The sequence below is a fragment of the Aspergillus fumigatus genome, chromosome 1 (assembly GCF_000002655.1).
Source record: "Aspergillus fumigatus Af293 chromosome 1, whole genome shotgun sequence".
In the NCBI taxonomy this organism is placed as follows: Eukaryota; Fungi; Ascomycota; class Eurotiomycetes; order Eurotiales; family Aspergillaceae; genus Aspergillus; species Aspergillus fumigatus.
Window position 1 is genome coordinate 1076389 of NC_007194.1, and position 17551 is coordinate 1093939.

General features: G+C 49.8%; 6 protein-coding genes across 6 annotated transcripts; 1 reads left to right on the plus strand and 5 right to left on the minus strand.

The window, feature by feature from the left end:
- Nucleotides 1-410: 410 nt before the first annotated feature.
- AFUA_1G03710 (putative C2H2 finger domain protein) lies at nucleotides 411-1845 on the plus strand (the record flags this gene model as incomplete). The annotated part of the gene is made up of 3 exons (XM_745028.1): nucleotides 411-573; nucleotides 639-1021; nucleotides 1090-1845. 3 exons carry the CDS (start codon nucleotides 411-413, stop codon nucleotides 1843-1845), a joined length of 1302 nt encoding a protein of 433 aa, XP_750121.1.
- Nucleotides 1846-2581: 736 nt separating this feature from the next.
- On the minus strand, nucleotides 2582-3113 carry AFUA_1G03720 (TMEM14 family protein; the record flags this gene model as incomplete). Its single annotated transcript, XM_745029.1, has 2 exons — nucleotides 2582-2926; nucleotides 2982-3113. The coding sequence occupies 2 exons, from the start codon at nucleotides 3111-3113 to the stop codon at nucleotides 2582-2584; spliced, it is 477 nt and encodes a 158-aa protein (XP_750122.1).
- A 437-nt stretch (nucleotides 3114-3550) lies between these two features.
- On the minus strand, nucleotides 3551-5030 carry AFUA_1G03730 (MFS transporter; the record flags this gene model as incomplete). The annotated part of the gene is made up of 3 exons (XM_745030.1): nucleotides 3551-4038; nucleotides 4101-4461; nucleotides 4518-5030. The coding sequence occupies 3 exons, from the start codon at nucleotides 5028-5030 to the stop codon at nucleotides 3551-3553; spliced, it is 1362 nt and encodes a 453-aa protein (XP_750123.1).
- Nucleotides 5031-6333: 1303 nt separating this feature from the next.
- On the minus strand, nucleotides 6334-8792 carry AFUA_1G03740 (M28 family metallopeptidase; the record flags this gene model as incomplete). The annotated part of the gene is made up of 3 exons (XM_745031.2): nucleotides 6334-6390; nucleotides 6464-7839; nucleotides 7901-8792. 3 exons carry the CDS (start codon nucleotides 8790-8792, stop codon nucleotides 6334-6336), a joined length of 2325 nt encoding a protein of 774 aa, XP_750124.2.
- Nucleotides 8793-9091: 299 nt separating this feature from the next.
- AFUA_1G03750 (RTC4 family protein) lies at nucleotides 9092-11564 on the minus strand. Its single transcript, XM_745032.2, has 3 exons — nucleotides 11548-11564; nucleotides 9712-11496; nucleotides 9092-9644 (listed from the first exon to the last, which is right to left on the minus strand). Exons 2-3 carry the CDS (start codon nucleotides 10989-10991, stop codon nucleotides 9368-9370), a joined length of 1557 nt encoding a protein of 518 aa, XP_750125.1. The 5' UTR covers nucleotides 10992-11496; nucleotides 11548-11564; the 3' UTR covers nucleotides 9092-9367.
- Nucleotides 11417-15585, minus strand: AFUA_1G03760 (TMCO4 family protein). Its single transcript, XM_745033.2, has 3 exons — nucleotides 15565-15585; nucleotides 13210-15502; nucleotides 11417-13148 (listed from the first exon to the last, which is right to left on the minus strand). The coding sequence occupies exons 2-3, from the start codon at nucleotides 15265-15267 to the stop codon at nucleotides 11844-11846; spliced, it is 3363 nt and encodes a 1120-aa protein (XP_750126.1). The 5' UTR covers nucleotides 15268-15502; nucleotides 15565-15585; the 3' UTR covers nucleotides 11417-11843.
- Between the last annotated feature and the right edge of the window lie 1966 nt (nucleotides 15586-17551).

Below are 17551 nucleotides of genomic sequence, written 5' to 3' on the forward strand. Positions count from 1 at the left end.
AGGGTACCTTTCCGCCTAATGCCAAGTTAATGAATGTTTTGTTCCATGTGCTCGTTGTCAAAGTCACTACATACCAAAACTGTGAATGAATGAGTTTGACGGGACAGTAATCAGTCCATATTTAGACAGCTACTGAATGGGATTGTGTCATATTCTTTATCCAGTCTTAGAACATGCATCGTTTCCTATCCGACCGTTCAAACTAAAGTCACGTGATAAAACAGCATTCAAGACCAGTTACTTCACGTGACTCCATGATTCCAACTTCGCATTCAGTGAGATCTCAACTTAAAGCCAACGCGTTGATGGTATCGTGGTCTTCTTCCACACCTCCACTACACAACCGATACCAAGAGATATCGAATTTCAGTTTCGTTGAAACTTGAGACTTTTGGCATATATCTTTCACAATGGGTAAAAAGAGACGTGGCCCAACACTTGAAGAGCTGCTGGCTCGGCCGTGGTGTTATTACTGTGAGCGTGATTTTGACGACCTCAAAATCCTTATATCACATCAGAAGGCGAAGCATTTTAAATGCGACAGATGTAGCCGGAGGCTCAACACCGCAGGAGGTGAGTCAGTACAGCACATGTAGCGCGCTCTGATGATAATCTTTTCGCTCACTGATTGCAAACAGGCTTGTCTGTGCATATGAGTCAGGTGCACAAAGAGCAGCTTACCGCCGTCGATAATGCGCTTCCCAATCGCTCGAGTCTTGACGTTGAAATCTTCGGCATGGAAGGTGTTCCCGATGATGTCATCCAATCTCACAACCAGCGTGTGATCGCTCAATTTCAGCAAGCAGAGGCGGAGCGGCAGGCCGTGACGGGGAACCCACCGCCAGGAGCGGGGTCTGGCGGCCAACCGTCGAAGAGGCCCAAACTTGAAGACGTGTCCGACTTGAAGAAGCGTTTAGCTGAGCACAAGGCTAGAAAGGCGGAGATCGCTGCCGGCGGAAGCAGCGGAGAGGCGACTCCTGTTGGTGCCGGGCAGACACAGGCTCCAGCCCCGGCTGGATATGTAAGTTTTCTTGTTTCGATTCCATGCATCCTGCAGCATCCTGACACTAACTCGTCGTGTTCTTGTAGGCCCACTCTCCTCAGACTGCAGCCGCCGCGACCCCACAATTTACATATCCTGCACCCTATGCAGGAACCGGCTCTCCATTTCCCCAGGCGGCAAGCCCCGTGTATCCAAATTTCTCACCAGGTGCACAAGCACAGTACCCTATTCAGCATACACCTACTGGATACACTCCGCAAGCTACCCCACCCTATGGGACAACGCCGCCTCCTTTTCCGCTACCACCGCATCAACAAGCTTCCCCCTCACACACAGTCCCTCAAACTGCGCCGGCATTCCCACAACGTTCTGGTAGCTTGCCGGCCGCACCTAGCCTCCCACAGCGCCCCGCTTTCCAACCCCCGCCAGTTAATGCCTATCAAATGCAACAAATACACATGGGCCACCCTCTTCCGAATGCTGGAGTGCATACTGCTGTTCCGGATGGCGGAAGGGCACCAGGAGCGGAAGCTGCATCGATATCATCTTCAGTCAATGACCTTGTCTCTGGGGCAGCGAATGAAGCTGACCAGGCCACGGCCAAAGCTGCAGCTAGTGCAGGTGCAACCACTGAAGAGAAGCCGTCGAAGAAGGACAAGGGCAAACCGACACGCTTGGTATACTCTGATAATGAAACCAGTCCGGAGGAAAAGATGGCTAGATTGTCAAGGTACGCATTTGTTCCTGACCGCAGAGGAGAAACGACACTTGAAGAGCTCCCTGCTGCTGTAGTAGTGGGGACTATCCGGGAGTCAGACAAGATTTTCGATTCTGCACAGTGACTCGCATGATGATTGGAGCGGCGACTGTGAGCCGACTGACTATTTGCGAAACGAACATACCCTTTCGGAGACTCACACACGCACACACCGTTTTCGTTCAGAATCCCTTCGCAGCTTTCCGGTCAGACGTCTGGACAGAGGTACGAATCACAGATTTCAGCTAAGTTCGATGCATATCAAGTTCTAGCTTCATCTTATCTATCTCCATCCTCTTGTTATGTCTTCCTACTCCCCTAATATCTCAGTACCATGGCAACGTCAAGTGCAAAAAGGAAGGAACTATGCTTGAAACTGAACAGGGGCTGCTACAATACTCATCCATCCTTTCGCCGTCATGGTGCGGGTGGACTCTTCTTAGCAAACAGCAACGACATACAATGAACGACCGAAGAGTATCGATAGAGTGCTGGTGAGTTTGGTTGTCAACCTTCACCGAGCAAGGCTGATATAACTGGCTACCGTGGGAAGTTGTTCGTCCGAACTTGATGAGTTTAGTGTTCTTGCCACGTGAGTCAATTTGGAGATGGGAGTGTCAAGTGAATGCCGCTGTAAGTTCTCTAGCATAAAGGTAGGCAACGAATCAACGATGCTTTGGACTCAAAAATGACGTTCCTATGACATCCCTTCTCAGTTGATATTCTCTCTCAAATGATTGTCTTGCTCCACCATTTGTAGAGTAAGAGTCCCGTAGCATAAGGCACGCGACACTGTGCATCCCTAACTCAAAATCCCCACCTCAAATCCTCGAGGCCCTCTTCTCCCGAAACGCCAACCCAAAAACCACAAGCCCATACGTCGCCAGAACACTCAGCGCCAGAGGCACGGGCTTCCCCCTCGTTTTGATAACGCGGGGCACAGAACTACCCCCCAACACCGCCGACGCCAACAACCCGATCTCCTCGCCGTAGGGCTGTCCGTCGCGCAAACGCAGGAAACTGTACAGATATAGCGCGCCGACTGAGAGACCCGCCGCGATGGAGGGGATGGAGCCCGTACGCGTGTAGCCGATGATTCCGCCCACCGAGGTGAGGAAGGACAGCGCAGCGGCGGAGTTCGTGGGACTAGGGAGGGAGGATTGCGACTGTTTTGCTGTTAGGTGCTGCCGCTGCCTAGTATGTTGGCAGTAGGGTGCGTACCATGTTGACAGTTAGGCCGAAAATGGACTGATTAGTGCAGGATTTGGACAGATGAATACGTAAGGATGTCAGTCGACGGAGGTACTGAACGTCAGGTTGGTGATAGATGGAGAAGCTTAGTTCGATGGTCATATCTAAATTAGTGGTGTCATTGGTGGGGAACAGTACGGAGTACGGATGTGGATCGTGCCGAGCGGGTGGCCATATTACTAATCGGAATGGAGTCGAGCTTCTAGCTAGGGTCAGGCCACCCTTGTGGACAGGAGATAAGACGGGCGTACGGAGTACCCCTAGTCCCATTTGATAGATGACATAGATCAAATACATGCGTGCAATCATCGCCCACAAGCTTTTAAAACACAAATCGTAACAAACCATGAATCTTGATATCGTAATTGCAAGTGAACGCCTGATGAATGGCGGAACCCGGATGTGAAAGTGGTCTAATGCTGTTCTAACTTCTCGCAACGAATTCGCTGGGAGGTCATTACTCATTCAGGTCGAGTCGTCCGTGCGATTGATATGTTGTCGGAGTGAAGATGACAAAGGTGCAGTGAGACGTCAATAGTTCAATCCTCCGCAGCCTCTGTTTCATCTACCCAAAAGACAGGAACCGCACTCAAGGCAGCAAAGAAAGCCAGAAGCCACCAAGGGAGGATGACGTAGCCCTTGTTAACGCCATAGGAAAATGCCGCACCGATAAGTGCAGGTCCCGCTGCTCTTCCGAGTGCATTGACACTCGTGGCGACCCCATTCAGAGTCCCCAACACGCTGAGACTGGCTGCGGAGTTAGTCAGGAGGATGGTGCAGCAGGGAAAGCTGAAGATACTGCATATCAGCTTGCTGAGCATGAGCATGAACACAACAAAACTCCGGATCGATGCCGGTACGAGTGCAGTGAAGGGTGTCATGAGGTAGAGGACAGGGGAGGCGATGGCAGTGGCTTTGGTGCAGTTGAGGACACCAAATCGCTTGGCCGCTACTGGGAAGATGAAGAACTGAACGAACATGCCAATGATACCGATCAAGGTGTAGTATATACCAATTGTTTGGGAGTCTGTGCAGAAATTGTCAAGACAGAGGCTTGAGAAAAAGAGAGAGTGTGTGAGAGATACTTACCAACACCGAACCCGCCGATGAATTTGAACGGCAACCGCACTTCGGGATTCCCGTCCAATCTCTGGATCGGCATATGCAGGAAAACTGGAAGCAGGGAGTCAAACGCCATGTTATGCATCGCCATCATGGCATAGACGAGAAGAACCAATGTGGATTGCGGCGAAAAGACGTCCTTCCAGCTCGGTCGTGTAGCAGTCGTGCTCTTTGTGGACCGGTGCTTTCCCAGCAGCGCAGTCCTTTCATCATCCTCCTGCGTCTCGGAGTTGGACGTATTCTTTCTGCGAGAGCTGCAGGAACCTGTCAACATTTGACCCAGCCGCAAGCCTACATCGCGGTGATGCTTTTTGGCTGCCAGAGTTTCCTGTCCGCCATTAGCGCATAGACTCACTAACTTCCTGTAGCTTGAATCACACTTACATGCAAAAAGAGCCACCCCGTCGTAATTCCAATAACGAACAGAAAAGCCGACGCCAGATTAGGCAACAGAAACGGATAGGCCTTGAAAAGCTTCCAATTCCCGAAAGTCTCCGGATGCTTCACTGCCGGGCGCGCCAGGGAACCGCCAAAGGCCGGCCCAAAGATACTCCCTATAGTCCAAACCAGTGGCATAATGCTGAATGCACGCGGCTGCAACTCCTTCTCTGGAACCATCTCCGCCACCATGGTGCGGATGATCCCGACGTTCCCGTTCATAAGACCCAGCAGCGCACGAGAAGCGATTAGCATCGCCAGAGACTTTGACAGGCCGAACATGAGCGAGAAAATCATGGTGAAGGTCAAGCCGCACAGGATGATGGGCTTGCGACCGACGGTGTCCGAGATTGTTCCCCAGGTTACAGCCATGACAGCCTGGCAGCTGGATGACGCGGCCGAGCTGATTCCGACCCATTTCGCAATTTCATTTTTTGGGACGCCAATGTCCTCGATCATTTCGGGCTGCGGGTGAACGGTGGTTAGCTGGGTTGCCGAGAGTCATCAGGCGAGCTGTTTGCATACGAGATATGGTAATGCGGAAGTGAAAACAACTGTTCAGCACGGGGAAAGAGTTCAGTATAGGCTGAAGTCCGAAGTTCGCTGGTTTGTATCCCAATGTTGCACTCGGAAGTGAACTTGGACGTACCTGGCTCCGCAAATCTACATATTGCTGGTTCAAGAGGTCAATTTGCAGATACAAATTTATTCTCTATTGACAATACTTACATAGAATCAGTAGCTGCCGCACTGGCAGTCTGGGAGATTTCTCGTGCATCTGGAAGCTGTGATAGAGATCCAGTCAACAGCCTAGCAAGCAGGACTATCAGCTATTGTACAGATCGACAAGAGGCAAGTAACCGAGGGAAAGCGAGCCTTTCGTCAAAGTCATGGAAAAGAAGTAACCCGGGGTCTATCGATTGAAGTACCAAACCAGTCAAGCACAAGAGAAGAGATTCAAAGAAACAGAACTGGAGATGGAGAAAAACAACGGTCGAGCCTGTGCACTGCACTGTTTTGAGTTTCTAGTTCGGATCGATTATTGTCGAAGGCCTCACCTTTTTACCTTTGTCAGCATCACGAGTGGGGGGATGCGGATCCTACAAAAATCAGAGTCGAATGAGATCAATTTTGCTTTTGAAGGACAGATTGCTTGTCGGCCTGGCCCGCTGCACCGCTGATGGATGGATGCATCGGATCCCCACAACATACGGAGTATGGAGTAGACAACGGAGGAGTAGCGGTTGATAACGAAGAATAATAATGATAAATCCCATCGGTGATTCGGAGTTTGACCGCTTTTAACTGCACTGCACCTACAAATGCATGCACCAGGTCAGTTGCTCCCCGATTATGACTCAGTTACTCTTCTTCTGTCGATCGGAACTCTATGATAGGTCCTGCTGTGGATTTCGCGGAGTCACACATGCGAACCTTTCCCGGTCTGTGCTTATGTCGCATATACTGTGTACATGGGCTTTGGATACAAAAGCAGCATAGGCATGAATTTAGGGGTTATTCAACACAATTCTCGGATAAGATATGGCCAAACATTTTATAGAAATCAACAAAATCATATACTCCGTACCGCATATATGAATCCTTGGCGGATAGGTTTGTCCAAGGCTGAAACCCGCAGCGGAACTTCAGTTCAGTGGCCACAGACGTTGTGTACAACTTTTTAGATCGGTCGACCTGCCTGTAAACGTGAAAAAAAGTGCCACAGTCTCTATACGAAGTTGAGCAACCGAAATTCCAAAACTCATTGCAGCAGGTCCGTGGCATCCTCGATTCGCTCACGGATAATATCACGCCATTTCTGTACATCATAGCGTTAGCAAAGACGAACAAGCAAGATGGTGCAAAAAGTACGAAAAGTGAAAATGACTAACCTTTGCATTTTTCAGATCTCCTGCATCCAGACTTTCCACCAATCCAGGATATGTCGCGCCAGCGTATCCAGTCCAGATACCAGGCGCAAACACTACGTGCTTGTACCAATTTCTCCCGTCCAAGCCAGGCTGGTACAGGAACTTGCGCTCAAAGGCCTTGTACTTGTCATTGACCCCCCGGATCAAGAAGTACAGTCTCACCTTCTTCCACCAGAGCCACCATGGAAGATTCTCGTCCAGCTGTGAGGTCAGCTCTGCGGCTTCGGCGTCGAATTTCGCAGCGACTTTCTGAAGCCGTGCGATTGCTTTGTCAAGTGGCTCAAGGTTGAAGGATGAATGACCAGGTAGCTGCTCCGCCGCCGGCCGAATTTGATCCAAGTATGTGCTAAGGCCCACAGCATAGTCCGTAGCGTTAAAGGCAAGCACAGGAGTCTCCACCAATTTAGCCGCAGCCAGAGCCCAAATCTTAGTGCATGCTTCGTGGTACAGCCAACCAGGGTCACCGAATCGATCCATCCAGTCGAAACTATCATAGTTCGAGTGATAGTGATATACAGGGTCCTTGGGACCATGGCTGAACCCCAGATCGTAACTGGGGATGCCTGCAAAATCTTGGAACGCAGTAAAGTCGCTACCACTTCCCATGGTATCAATTTGGCCATCCCAGGTATCCCGCACTGTCTGGCCTTCCAGTGTCTGGTTGGGAGACTGGACCAATCCAGTCACTTCGTAGATGACATTGTAGAGAAGCGGACTAGCCGTGGGGCGCAAGTTGGTCCCAGCCGCGGCGACATCAACATTAAGGTAAGCAACCGTAGTCTTCGACAACCACGGAAGCATCTCCTCAACCCACTCAGTAGACCCAAGCAATCCGTACTCTTCGCCATCCCAGCTAGCAAAGACAATAGTGCGCAGTGGCTTCCATCCTGCCTTCAGAGCCTCACCGAAACTGCGAATGACTTCGTTGAGCACGGCGGATCCACTGTTCGGATCCCCAGCTCCACCAGCAATCCAGGCGTCACGATGATTGCCCAGGATCACGACTTCATCCGGAATAGCGCCCTTGATGGTACCGATGACATTCCATAGCGGAGTGGTGATATACTCCTGTTCATTGTACAAATTGATGACAACATCATCTGGAGAAGGCCCAATGTTATATTCTACACCCTTCGATCCGAGCTTCCCACCTTGCCACCGTTTGTTGAACTCAGATGCCTTCGGACCATGTCCATTGAGCGCTCTTAGGAAAGGGAGCACTTCCTGATAAGAGATGGGTAGGGAAGGAATAGACGGGATTGAGTTATGGGGATCTTGTCTTTCGCAGCCGGGCTTCGACGGATAACCGGGAGTCGTAGGATCACCGGGAGCGATGCCTTACCGCAGAATGGTCAGTATCCGTCAAGGCTTGAGGACCGAAGGTGAAAGAAGACATACTTAGAAATTGCGCACTTCCTCTCTGTACGGCGCTGGGGTTCCGAGCAGGTCCCTCAGGGTACGGCTTGTAACCATTGTCCTCCGTGATATCTCCATCTTCCTGGGGATCATCATACAATATCACGCCGACCATACCCAACTCCTGTGCCCGCTTCACTTTCAGCCCACGAAAGATGCGACCATACTTTGCAATAGCAATTTTGCCCGCCAAACTGACATTGGCATCGACTAGGTCCTGATAATCATCGTACGTCCCAAAATTGACATAGACGAAAGGAGCGGTAACGTTTCCGCTGGCAGAGTAACCGTGGAAAGTAGGCACGCGATCGGGAAGGCCGCTCGTGTGATCCTCTTTAAGGACGTCCTCTTCAAGTGAAGCCTCAAAGGTGACATCGGTTTTATCCCCGTCCTTCTTCAGCAGAGCCAAACGATGATCTACAGGATAGTTGAGGTAGACATCATAAGCGACGATTTCCGTGTCCATTACACCGAAATCTTGCCACTTCTCACGGGTCCAGAGGGCTTGACTGAGGTTTTTGCCTGCTAGGTGCGGACCTGCCGTGTAATAACTGCTCCATTCACGAGCTTTCGCGGCTGACGGTGTGCTCTGAAGAACAGCCTGCAGCTGCTCATACGTGAGGCCGGGGCTGTTGGGCCATGACGGGTATGGGAACGGGCTGGCACCAGGGAGATACGACCAGAGAGAGCCGTGCTCGCGGGGCAGGATAGGAAACGGAATTAAGAACAGAATCAAACCGATGAAAAGAATCAGGATCAAGGAGAAACTGCATGCCCGTCGCAAGGCATGATGGGGGTATCGATATCGCTGCGGAGCGACATTCACGACAAGGAGCGGAGTAGTCTCTGAGGGAGCCATGGCTTTCTCCCTCATCTTGTGATTGAGAGCTCAAAAGTTCAAACACAGTAGCTGTAGGAATCAGAATGTGTTCGACATACAGCACTACTAGTTTAGGTAGGTGCCATGGCAGTTGGGTAGAAGCATGAGTCGATCCTTCTAAGATGAGGGGAAGAGAGGAGTTACAAATCAAAGGTGGATACCTCTCCACTGGAGCTATCAACATGTAATTGTGGGTCCGAAATGCTTCTACGGAGTACTCCGTACTCTTAGTGGATTTGGAGAGCCTTATCGACCTTCCTAAACAAACAGACCTTCCTAAACAAGGACAGATGATAACAAAAGGCGTCAAAGTGACACCATTTCTTTGGCTCATGTAATATCGTCAAGCCGTCAAATGGGCCCGTCCGTATGTTCCATCCAGCCGAGAATCACATTAAGAATACATCGCAACATGAGCCGCTCTCTCCCACGCGGATACCATTCGATATGCCATTCGTCACAAACAACAAGCAAGAGCAACAATGGTATCGAGCCAAAAAATCCATTAATATACAGTCGCTAATAAGTATGTGATATGAGAAGATCGATATTGTTTGGGTATTACGCCTTTAGACAATAATATCATCAGCATTCTCCGATTCAGCCGGGATCGGGACCACATCGTTCGGGGCGAAGTTCAGCTTTTCGCCAATCTCAATGCTCTCTCGTAGGATTTGTCGTGCCGAGTCAACATCCACTCCCATATCTTCTTTGACAAGCCTGACGGCCAATTCAGGTACGAGGACTGCCTGGGCATAGATCACAGGTCCAGCTGTCTTGACGATGTGGTCCTCAGCTGCCAAACGGCGGAGTTTGCGAGAGAAACGCGCCGTAAGAGCTTGTAACCTGTCAAGAGAGTGGGTTAATAATTGGACAGCGTTTGAAGGTGAGGAGGGAAAGTAGGTGACTGTACATCTTGTTGGCCCCTCGAGTCCCGTAATAACCGCAACAGATCGTCTCTAGGGCGTCTCCAGCGAGTGTTAGGCGGAAGTTCTTTGCCTTTCCTGATTTCAACATAGTATCAAGAACATTCCTGTAGTATGAGTTGCCTTCAGGTACCAAGATACTCTCCAGATCGTCGAAATGACACTTGATGCGCTCATCGAAAGTATCCCAATCAATGTCTGGATAGCCTCTCTCTTTCCATTCTTTCTCCGCCGTCTCCTTTTGATGCGACTCGCAGAATTGCTGTTGCTCGCGAATCCGCTGTTTTGGTTGCGCCCGAAACTTCCTCAGAGCATCTGAATCGACAGCCTTCTTGCACCAGGGACACAACGATTGTTTCAACTCCGTATTTTCCGAGTCGTCCATGTCAGAGAGAAAGACATCCTCCATCTGCGAGAATTCTTCCAGCAAGTTTTCTGGCACTGAACTGAGAGACGTGCCACTTGAACAGTCGTCGTCGGAATCAAAGAAGTGAGATATTTGTGCGGATGATGCGAATCCAGAGGAGCTAGATATCGTATCGTTAGGAATGGAAGCAGAGGCAATAAACTCGGGCTTCGTGCGATTTCCAGACGATGAAGGCAGAAGGTCGTCGATATCCGGGGGGACCATAAAGCTTGGAGCCCTGTCAACAGCTTCCTTTCTGGACCTAGTTTTGGTTTTCTGTGAGCTACTACCCGTTTTTGACTCTGAAGCACTGGAGGAAGGCGATGATTTCGACTGGGAGGGAGCGGTCGTAGAGCCTTGCGCCTTCCACAAAGAGCCATCGCTTTTCTTTCCAGCGTAACCCTGTTTGCGCTTCTTCTGGCTTTGTGACCAGCCAAATACGTAGTCTTCCTTCTCGGCATCGGCCTGAGCTGTGTGGGCCATTTCATCGGCATTCCTCTTGCGTCTCAACGTAGGAGACTCTGAGCCGCGTAAGTCTTTCCTCCCGCGCTGTGGCCTCCTCCTTTCACCTACTGCGCTGTCAAAGTACTCAAAACCAGGCAAAATCTCATTCTCGTGGTCCTCAAGAGAACTGACCGGAGAACTGGCGGGTTCAGCGGTTATGTCCTCATTGTCCACTATCTGCTTATCCCCATCCACCTCGAAACTCTCAACAACCTGGGTGCTTTCTTCCTTCGCTGATTCCTCAACTCCCTTTCCAGGGCGCTTAGCATTTGGGTGAAGAGATCGCCCTGCGTAATTATTCTTGGTCAGATATACCTTCGAGAAGCTCGAATTCGGTTTAGATGTAGGAGTGACCATGTTGATAGTCAGGTCGGAATTGCGCAATAGGAGCTAGAAGACAAATACAGCCAGTCGTAAAGGCCACCTGCGCCTCAACAGCAGCAAGGCTGTCCACGTCAATGTAAAGACAGGTATACAGCGACGGTTATTGCGTCCAGCGCGTTGGTGCTACCCGTTGCATGAACCCCGCGGAGGTTCTCCAATTAAAAAGAGTGATTTTCTGAACGGATCAAATTATTGCTCAGCTTCCAGTCACTTTGTATTTGGGATAAAGAATCTTCAGCAATAGAGAGAGGAAGGCAGATAATCCGACCGTTGTATTGAATTTGGGAACCAAAGCGGAACGCGTCCATGTCGTGACACGCTTACAATCTGTTATCACAGAGCTTTCTCCACTTTGCCTGATCCCTTGGCGATCGAGGGGAAGCAACTAGAATATGAGCACAATTCACAGTATACTTCAACTCAAGAGCAAGCTGCCGGAGCGGTCCGAATCCAAGCCTAATGGTGATGTGAAAACATGCTGATCACTTGTTTAGTTCTAAATATACAAAGTAACAGATCGTAGACTAACCCACGGTGTTATACGCTAACTTCCAGCAAGTAATATGAGTGGCCTGACAGTTTTTGATACAGGCGATGTCTTTGAACAAAGTCTATATCAAGTCTTTGAAAGTAAGGAGGCTGAAATAAGTAACAGACATAAGGAGGCAGCAAATGTAAAAAACCAGAATAGAATGATCACACGGCATTCACTCGTTATTACATCAGTCGTTATGTAGAGGAGCTGATGGAAGTGGAACAAGTGAGGGAAGCTCTATACACATTCGCAGGAGTACTATATAATCCCGCACAAAACCAAGTGATAAATCACTCGAAGGTCATCGAGATCTCACCCTCTTCGCCGTGGCCGAAGTCGTGGTCAGCCCAGGCATTGGGCTCCAGAGCCATAGCGCCAAGCGCGCTGGCACCGACACTAGTGGGCATCGTCACAGATGATCGTAAAGCTGGTCTCGTCGGACATAAATCATAAGAAGCTGGTTCAAAAGAAGAATGAGAACGTTGCGGAGGGTTATCGTAGGAAGTATCAAAAGCCATATGGATCTGCTCCTGGCGGGGTGGTGGAGATTGCGTCTTTTGAGAGGCCGAGTGGCCCCTGGAATTTTCATCGGGTGTCTGAGGAACGGATGGGGTAGCGCGTCCATCCTTAGGAGCTCTATGCTCTGACGGTGTAGCAGCAGCTGGTGATTGAGTTGACGGTGAATTGAGATCTAGCTTCATGGGTGGGAGCGTAGACTCGAGCTGCTTGACCTCAATCATCTCTGAGGCGAGTTCTGCCCTGATCGCATCGATATCGAAAAGGACGGCTCCGGTTCCGTTGCTGTCAGTGGATTCACGCGGAAACGAGTCATTGCGTTTCACGTCATATGTTTCCCATCCCTTTTTCTCAGCTAACTTGCCACGCTTGAACAGTCCAAACCGCTTTTTCTCAGGTTGAGCTTCTGCGGCTTTACGAGCCTCATCAATTTCGCGGATCAACTCTCGTTGCCGCTCGCCATGATTCTCCGGGTCTGGGTCTTCGATTTCAGCAAACTCCTCGCTGAGAACCTCCCACCCGACTTCCTTGAGTAGCCGTGGAATAGCGGCACGATAGTCCATGTGGCCATTGACTAGGTTAGTGACATCATGGTTCTCCAGGCCAGGAATCCCTTCTACCGGAGCAATACCAGCCACACGCATAATACCGCCGCTTGTGGCCCGGAAGAGGTATCCCAGAATCCAGTCATTGGAAGAGTACCCGTTCACAAAGCGGCCAGAGACAACGCTGCGTGCCTTGATGAATTCGTCCTTGTTTGCCACGAGTGGAGCCCCGAAGAGGTAGACATTTTGGACCAGGCCGCTAGCGCCCTTATCTGCGAGCTCTTTCAGACACGAGAAAATGACTCTAGCCCCAAGCGAGAAACCTAGTAGAGTGACAGGTCTCTTGCCCAAGTTATGATCCATCAACGAGTCTGCCAAAATCAGCCCTGCCGCGTTGGCTCGAGCTAGGGAGACATTCCAAGGATTATCGATCAAGTATGACAACTTAGTGAGAACAAGAGGTAGCTGCAGGGATGCCATTAAAGCCATAAGGACAGTGCTTCCTAAAACCTGTTGCAGACCCTGAGTCAAGGCCTATAGGTAATAGTGTCAGCTCCATCACAGCAAAAGCCACACCGAGTCAGGAGACGCTTACCTCTGTTGCTAGAATGTTGATGGTGGCACCCATACTTTGGAGCATCTCCGGCTCCCATAGGACTGAATAAATGTCGCCCATAATAGGATCAACTGTACTGAATGGCAAGCGGACATCATCGACTTTGCCAGTCATCCAGCCTGAAATCGCAACAATCAAGTTGACCCTCTTGTTGTTGTGGAGAGGACGATACTCAAAAGTCTGAACTGCCCCAGTGCGTCTGTGTGAAGCCCTTAGGCCGATAGTACTTCCTGTCAAGGTAGCGCCAGAAGCGATCAAGGCTGTGCCACCGGCTCCCCCTAAGAAAGCGCTAGTCCCAGAAATCCCAACGGTTGTGAAGCCCGCTGCAAGACCAGCGCCGATGACCGGGGCCAGCAAACCAGCGGAGAGCCCGATGATCAAACCCCCTCCAACAGTGGCCAGACCCATGACCATATATTTCCGCTTCAGCGCCATCTTCCTGCGCTTCTCCATGTGTTCAGACTCATCCCAAGTCTCTTTCTCCGCGGCTTCTTGCATCTCGAGAGCATCAATGACACGCTTCTCAAAGCGGGCAATTTGCAACCAGGACACTTCCATAGACTGGCCGACCCTTTCCAGCAAAGATCGGGATCGGGCATCGTACACCGAATCCGAGATAAGAACGAGAAATAGGTCGCAGAGGACCGTCCAACGAAGGTCAATGTCAATCTTTGCTGAAGTAGGCATCTGTGACGGGGTCCGCACTTCCGGTAAGTCGTCATCTCCGTGTGTTTCGTAAGGTGGAGGGGGAGTTGATTCGGAAGTAAGCTCAGATTCGGTGGAAAAGCTTGCCCGGCTGTTCCCCTTCAAGCCGCGAGACGCACTCGAAGACATGGATGCCTGTGGAGAGTCCAGCTCCTCCGCCATTGGATTTTTGACCCGAGCATTTTGCATCAATGGTCGAACAAGATCCGCAGGCTGAACGCCGTGCTCAGCCAATTGTTCAATCATGATTTGCTCCGCAGGATCAATCTCCATGTGAGTATAAATCCTTCCCATGACAGTCTGACCCCATTTCCTCATGGCGTCGGCCGCTTTCTGTTTCGCCTTGCGAGAAGCCTTAGTCGTTGGTAGCTTTTCCAAGTCCTGGGTCATCTGGTAGATCACCAGCCGCGTCACTCCGACATAAGCGATCCTTTGACTCTCGGTCAGAAGATCTTTTGTAGCCTGTAGTTGACTGAGCGGGTCGCGCAGCTCTTCTCCTTCTACTCCTACAGAGTTGCCGGCAGTTTCCTTGAAGAGATAGCTGGTGTCCTGATCCAAACTTGTCGCGGACTGCGCGTCTTCGTCGAGTTGTACTCGAGTATATCCCTTTCCAGCGCCACCCAGGCCCTGATAAACTGCGTCGTCGCCCTCTTCTTTGGCGCCACGAGCAATCAATCGCCCATAATCGTCGTAGACGTCGAATTCGCCTAGGGCGGGCATGTCTTTCCATTCGCCGTCGCTTTCATCATCGCTTTCCGAATCGACTGCTTTGTTTTCGCTCAGTCGCTGGTGCGACCATTCCGACGGCTTGAGGCTTGAATGCCTCTTGTGTGTCGAGGATGACTGATGGACAGAATCTTGGATATCTAAACTAGAGTAGGCCGGTGGGGGAGTGCTTTGCTTGTCGTTCTCAGAGGAAACATCGTGGGAAGCGGCGCGCTTATCGTTCTCTGAGGGGATAGTCTCACTCTTAGGCGACGGTAACCTCGTCTCTTTAACATCGTGGAACCTTTCGTCCTCCTCGGGCCGTTCGTCTTCTAACTGACATGGAGCCTTGGAGCGGACTGGGATCGGAAGTCCAAAGTCATCTAACTCATCTGCCACATCCGCATTCGCTTTGTTATCTCCCAGGGTTGGGTTCACCCCAGGCTTCGTCCCTTGCGGCGTCTTCACTTCCACCTCTCCATTCCCTCTGTTGTCCGTCTGATCAATATTCGAAAGAGTAGGTGTAGCCGATGGCTGTGTATCCCGCGCAGCTTGAGAACCAGATCGCAAAGGGTCAGCGGAAGAGTCGACAGAATGGTCAATGGGGGTGCTTGAGGGTGAGGTCATTCTTCATGGATATTTCGTGCCAAAGCGGGCTCGCCGGTTTCCTAGACTCGCCGAAGGTGAAGCCTCCTGTGTATTCCAACTCGAACCACGCAGTATTACCCATCCGTGAAAGAGGAGCATTCAGTGATGACAATCATTGGAGGTCGAAAATGTCGCGTGAACAGGGAGGGAGGTTCAAGGCCACGAGACCTAAGATATTGAGGGGGCGGGAGGTCTCAATAACAGAAGCTCTGACCTAAAAGCGAAAATGGCGGGTTAGGCAGCAACAACAAGGGAGGGAGGAAATCAAGATCGCACACTCATACTCCTCTCCCTGCTGTTCTGTTGTGGAGACGAACGATTGCGGAATTGTGTTGAGAGACCGACTGCGACCAGGGGGTAGTGGTTCCGTTATGGGGTCATCCGAATGTGGCAATTGGAGTGCTCATTGGAGAGTCGAATCACGTGTCAATCCCAAAGCCCTCAATGCCCTTGAAAATCAAGCACTAAATAGACTCCAATTATATATGGACCGGCAGAATTCATACTGTTGAAATCAGTATAAGTCATGCTTATCGGACTGGGGGACTATATTACCTGATCTTAATTTGTGAGCAAGACTGAGGAAGAAGAATACAATCTATGGATAGGAAAGTTAGTAAATGCTATGCCTCAATCGTATTACAGGGTGTTGGTTCTGTTGAGATATCTACTTAATTAATGATTTATAAAGGTGAAGTTCACTATGGTTATTATGCTTTACTCATGCCCTAAAACCTCCCCTCACATACCTTATGAATGTAGGTTAATAAAGACATTACGGGGTAATGTATAGCTTCAAATAGGTGTCTTATAATAACCATATTCAGATCATGCTCAGGCACCCAGGCATGAAGTATATTACATTAATTGCCATTTTATTAGCTGCGCCACTTCGACCTGGGCGACTTAAAAGGAGGTAATATAACTATGACAAAGCCATTCTGTCCAGATGAAAAGTCTTATTGTAGAAGACTTTATGCTCCATGAGAAAAGAGTTAAAAGCTCACAGGATTTAGTGTACTCTTTCTGATATCATGGTTATCCAATGTCTCAAGTGTAAATATGGACTCTAACAGAAAGTATGCCTCTTAGCAGAGGCAATCACGAGTATGCTTGGGGCATATAAGAGTAGAGTACCATGTACCCTGGAAGATGCATGCCTATACGGGACACTCTTGGCTGTATTCGAAATGAAGGGGGCATGCTCGCATTCGTCCCTCCTTGAGTCTCAAAGGGCCCAGAAACAAAAATGGCCTATGAGAAATGGCGAAGCTGGAGAGAAAAGGAAGGGGAAGGAAAGGGAATATGCGCGAGAATAAGGGCGAGAGAAAATCAAGGTAACAATCCGGCCAACAATGCAGCAAACTGGATCAAAGATATATAGACACTAAGGAAACAGCGAGCAGCCAGTCAATGGCATATACCACGGCCAGAAGGGTGGTTCACACCAGGGTTAGTAACGCAAAGAGTGCATATCAAAGGGTGAAAACGCCTGAGGCCAAAAACTTTAACTTTGAGATTGCGGAAGTAGTACGATACAAGTTCTGTCAGAAAAATGGACGCAGACTTCGGCAGATTCCTCCAGCAGATTTCTTTGCATTAGTTGCATCATTCGAGAAAGATGAGTCAAACACCGCAGCCGAAACGGCGATCATCGAACAACGGAAGCCAAAGAACATTCAGAGTTAAATTACCTACTATTTGACGTATATTGTCATGGATAGCCGCACGGGATTAGTCGAAGCCGGCATAGGTTATATGCTACACTGAGATAGGGTTGAAAGGATGTGGACACTTATCACATTAGTACTGACTAGATTACTCCATTCAACGATGACACATTTTGCAAGCAGCCCAAAATGGCCACACCTGAGGTTATTAAGCATCCAGCTAATATAGTACTTGAATCTTGAAAACCTTTAGAGAAACAACATGTGGGAACAATGAAGTGGTGGCAATATAAAGTGAAATGCAATTAGCAAGTCAAAACGAGGCATAAGACTAAGCCACTCTTCCTAACTGTGTGCCAGTTACAAGACAAGCAAGGACCATCTAGTGTTGATAAAATGATGATGATGGTACAACAGTAGGATGCTCTTTCGTGTAAGTGTTTGGTCTCCCCATGGAAATGTTGCCAGCGACTTCTCAGAGGCAGACAATCGCTTCGTGCAGATTAAGGTACTCCTCCGCCATCATGTCTCCCCAGAGTTCCTCTGAGATTCTTTCTTCATGAAAACTGCATCCGCCGAGGAATAGCCTGAAG

What these genes read in the sequence shown, in the direction of transcription:
- AFUA_1G03750 (XM_745032.2), bottom strand. Translation starts at nt 10,991, where the DNA reads ATGGTCACTCCTACATCTAAACCGAATTCGAGCTTCTCGAAGGTATAT. An exon ending in ACTCGAGGGGCCAACAAGAT is followed by an intron (nt 9,645 to 9,711) that starts GTACAGTCACCT and finishes CTCTCTTGACAG; the next exon opens with GTTACAAGCTCTTACGGCGC.
- AFUA_1G03760 (XM_745033.2), bottom strand. Translation starts at nt 15,267, where the DNA reads ATGACCTCACCCTCAAGCACCCCCATTGACCATTCTGTCGACTCTTCC. An exon ending in TCAACATTCTAGCAACAGAG is followed by an intron (nt 13,149 to 13,209) that starts GTAAGCGTCTCC and finishes TATTACCTATAG; the next exon opens with GCCTTGACTCAGGGTCTGCA.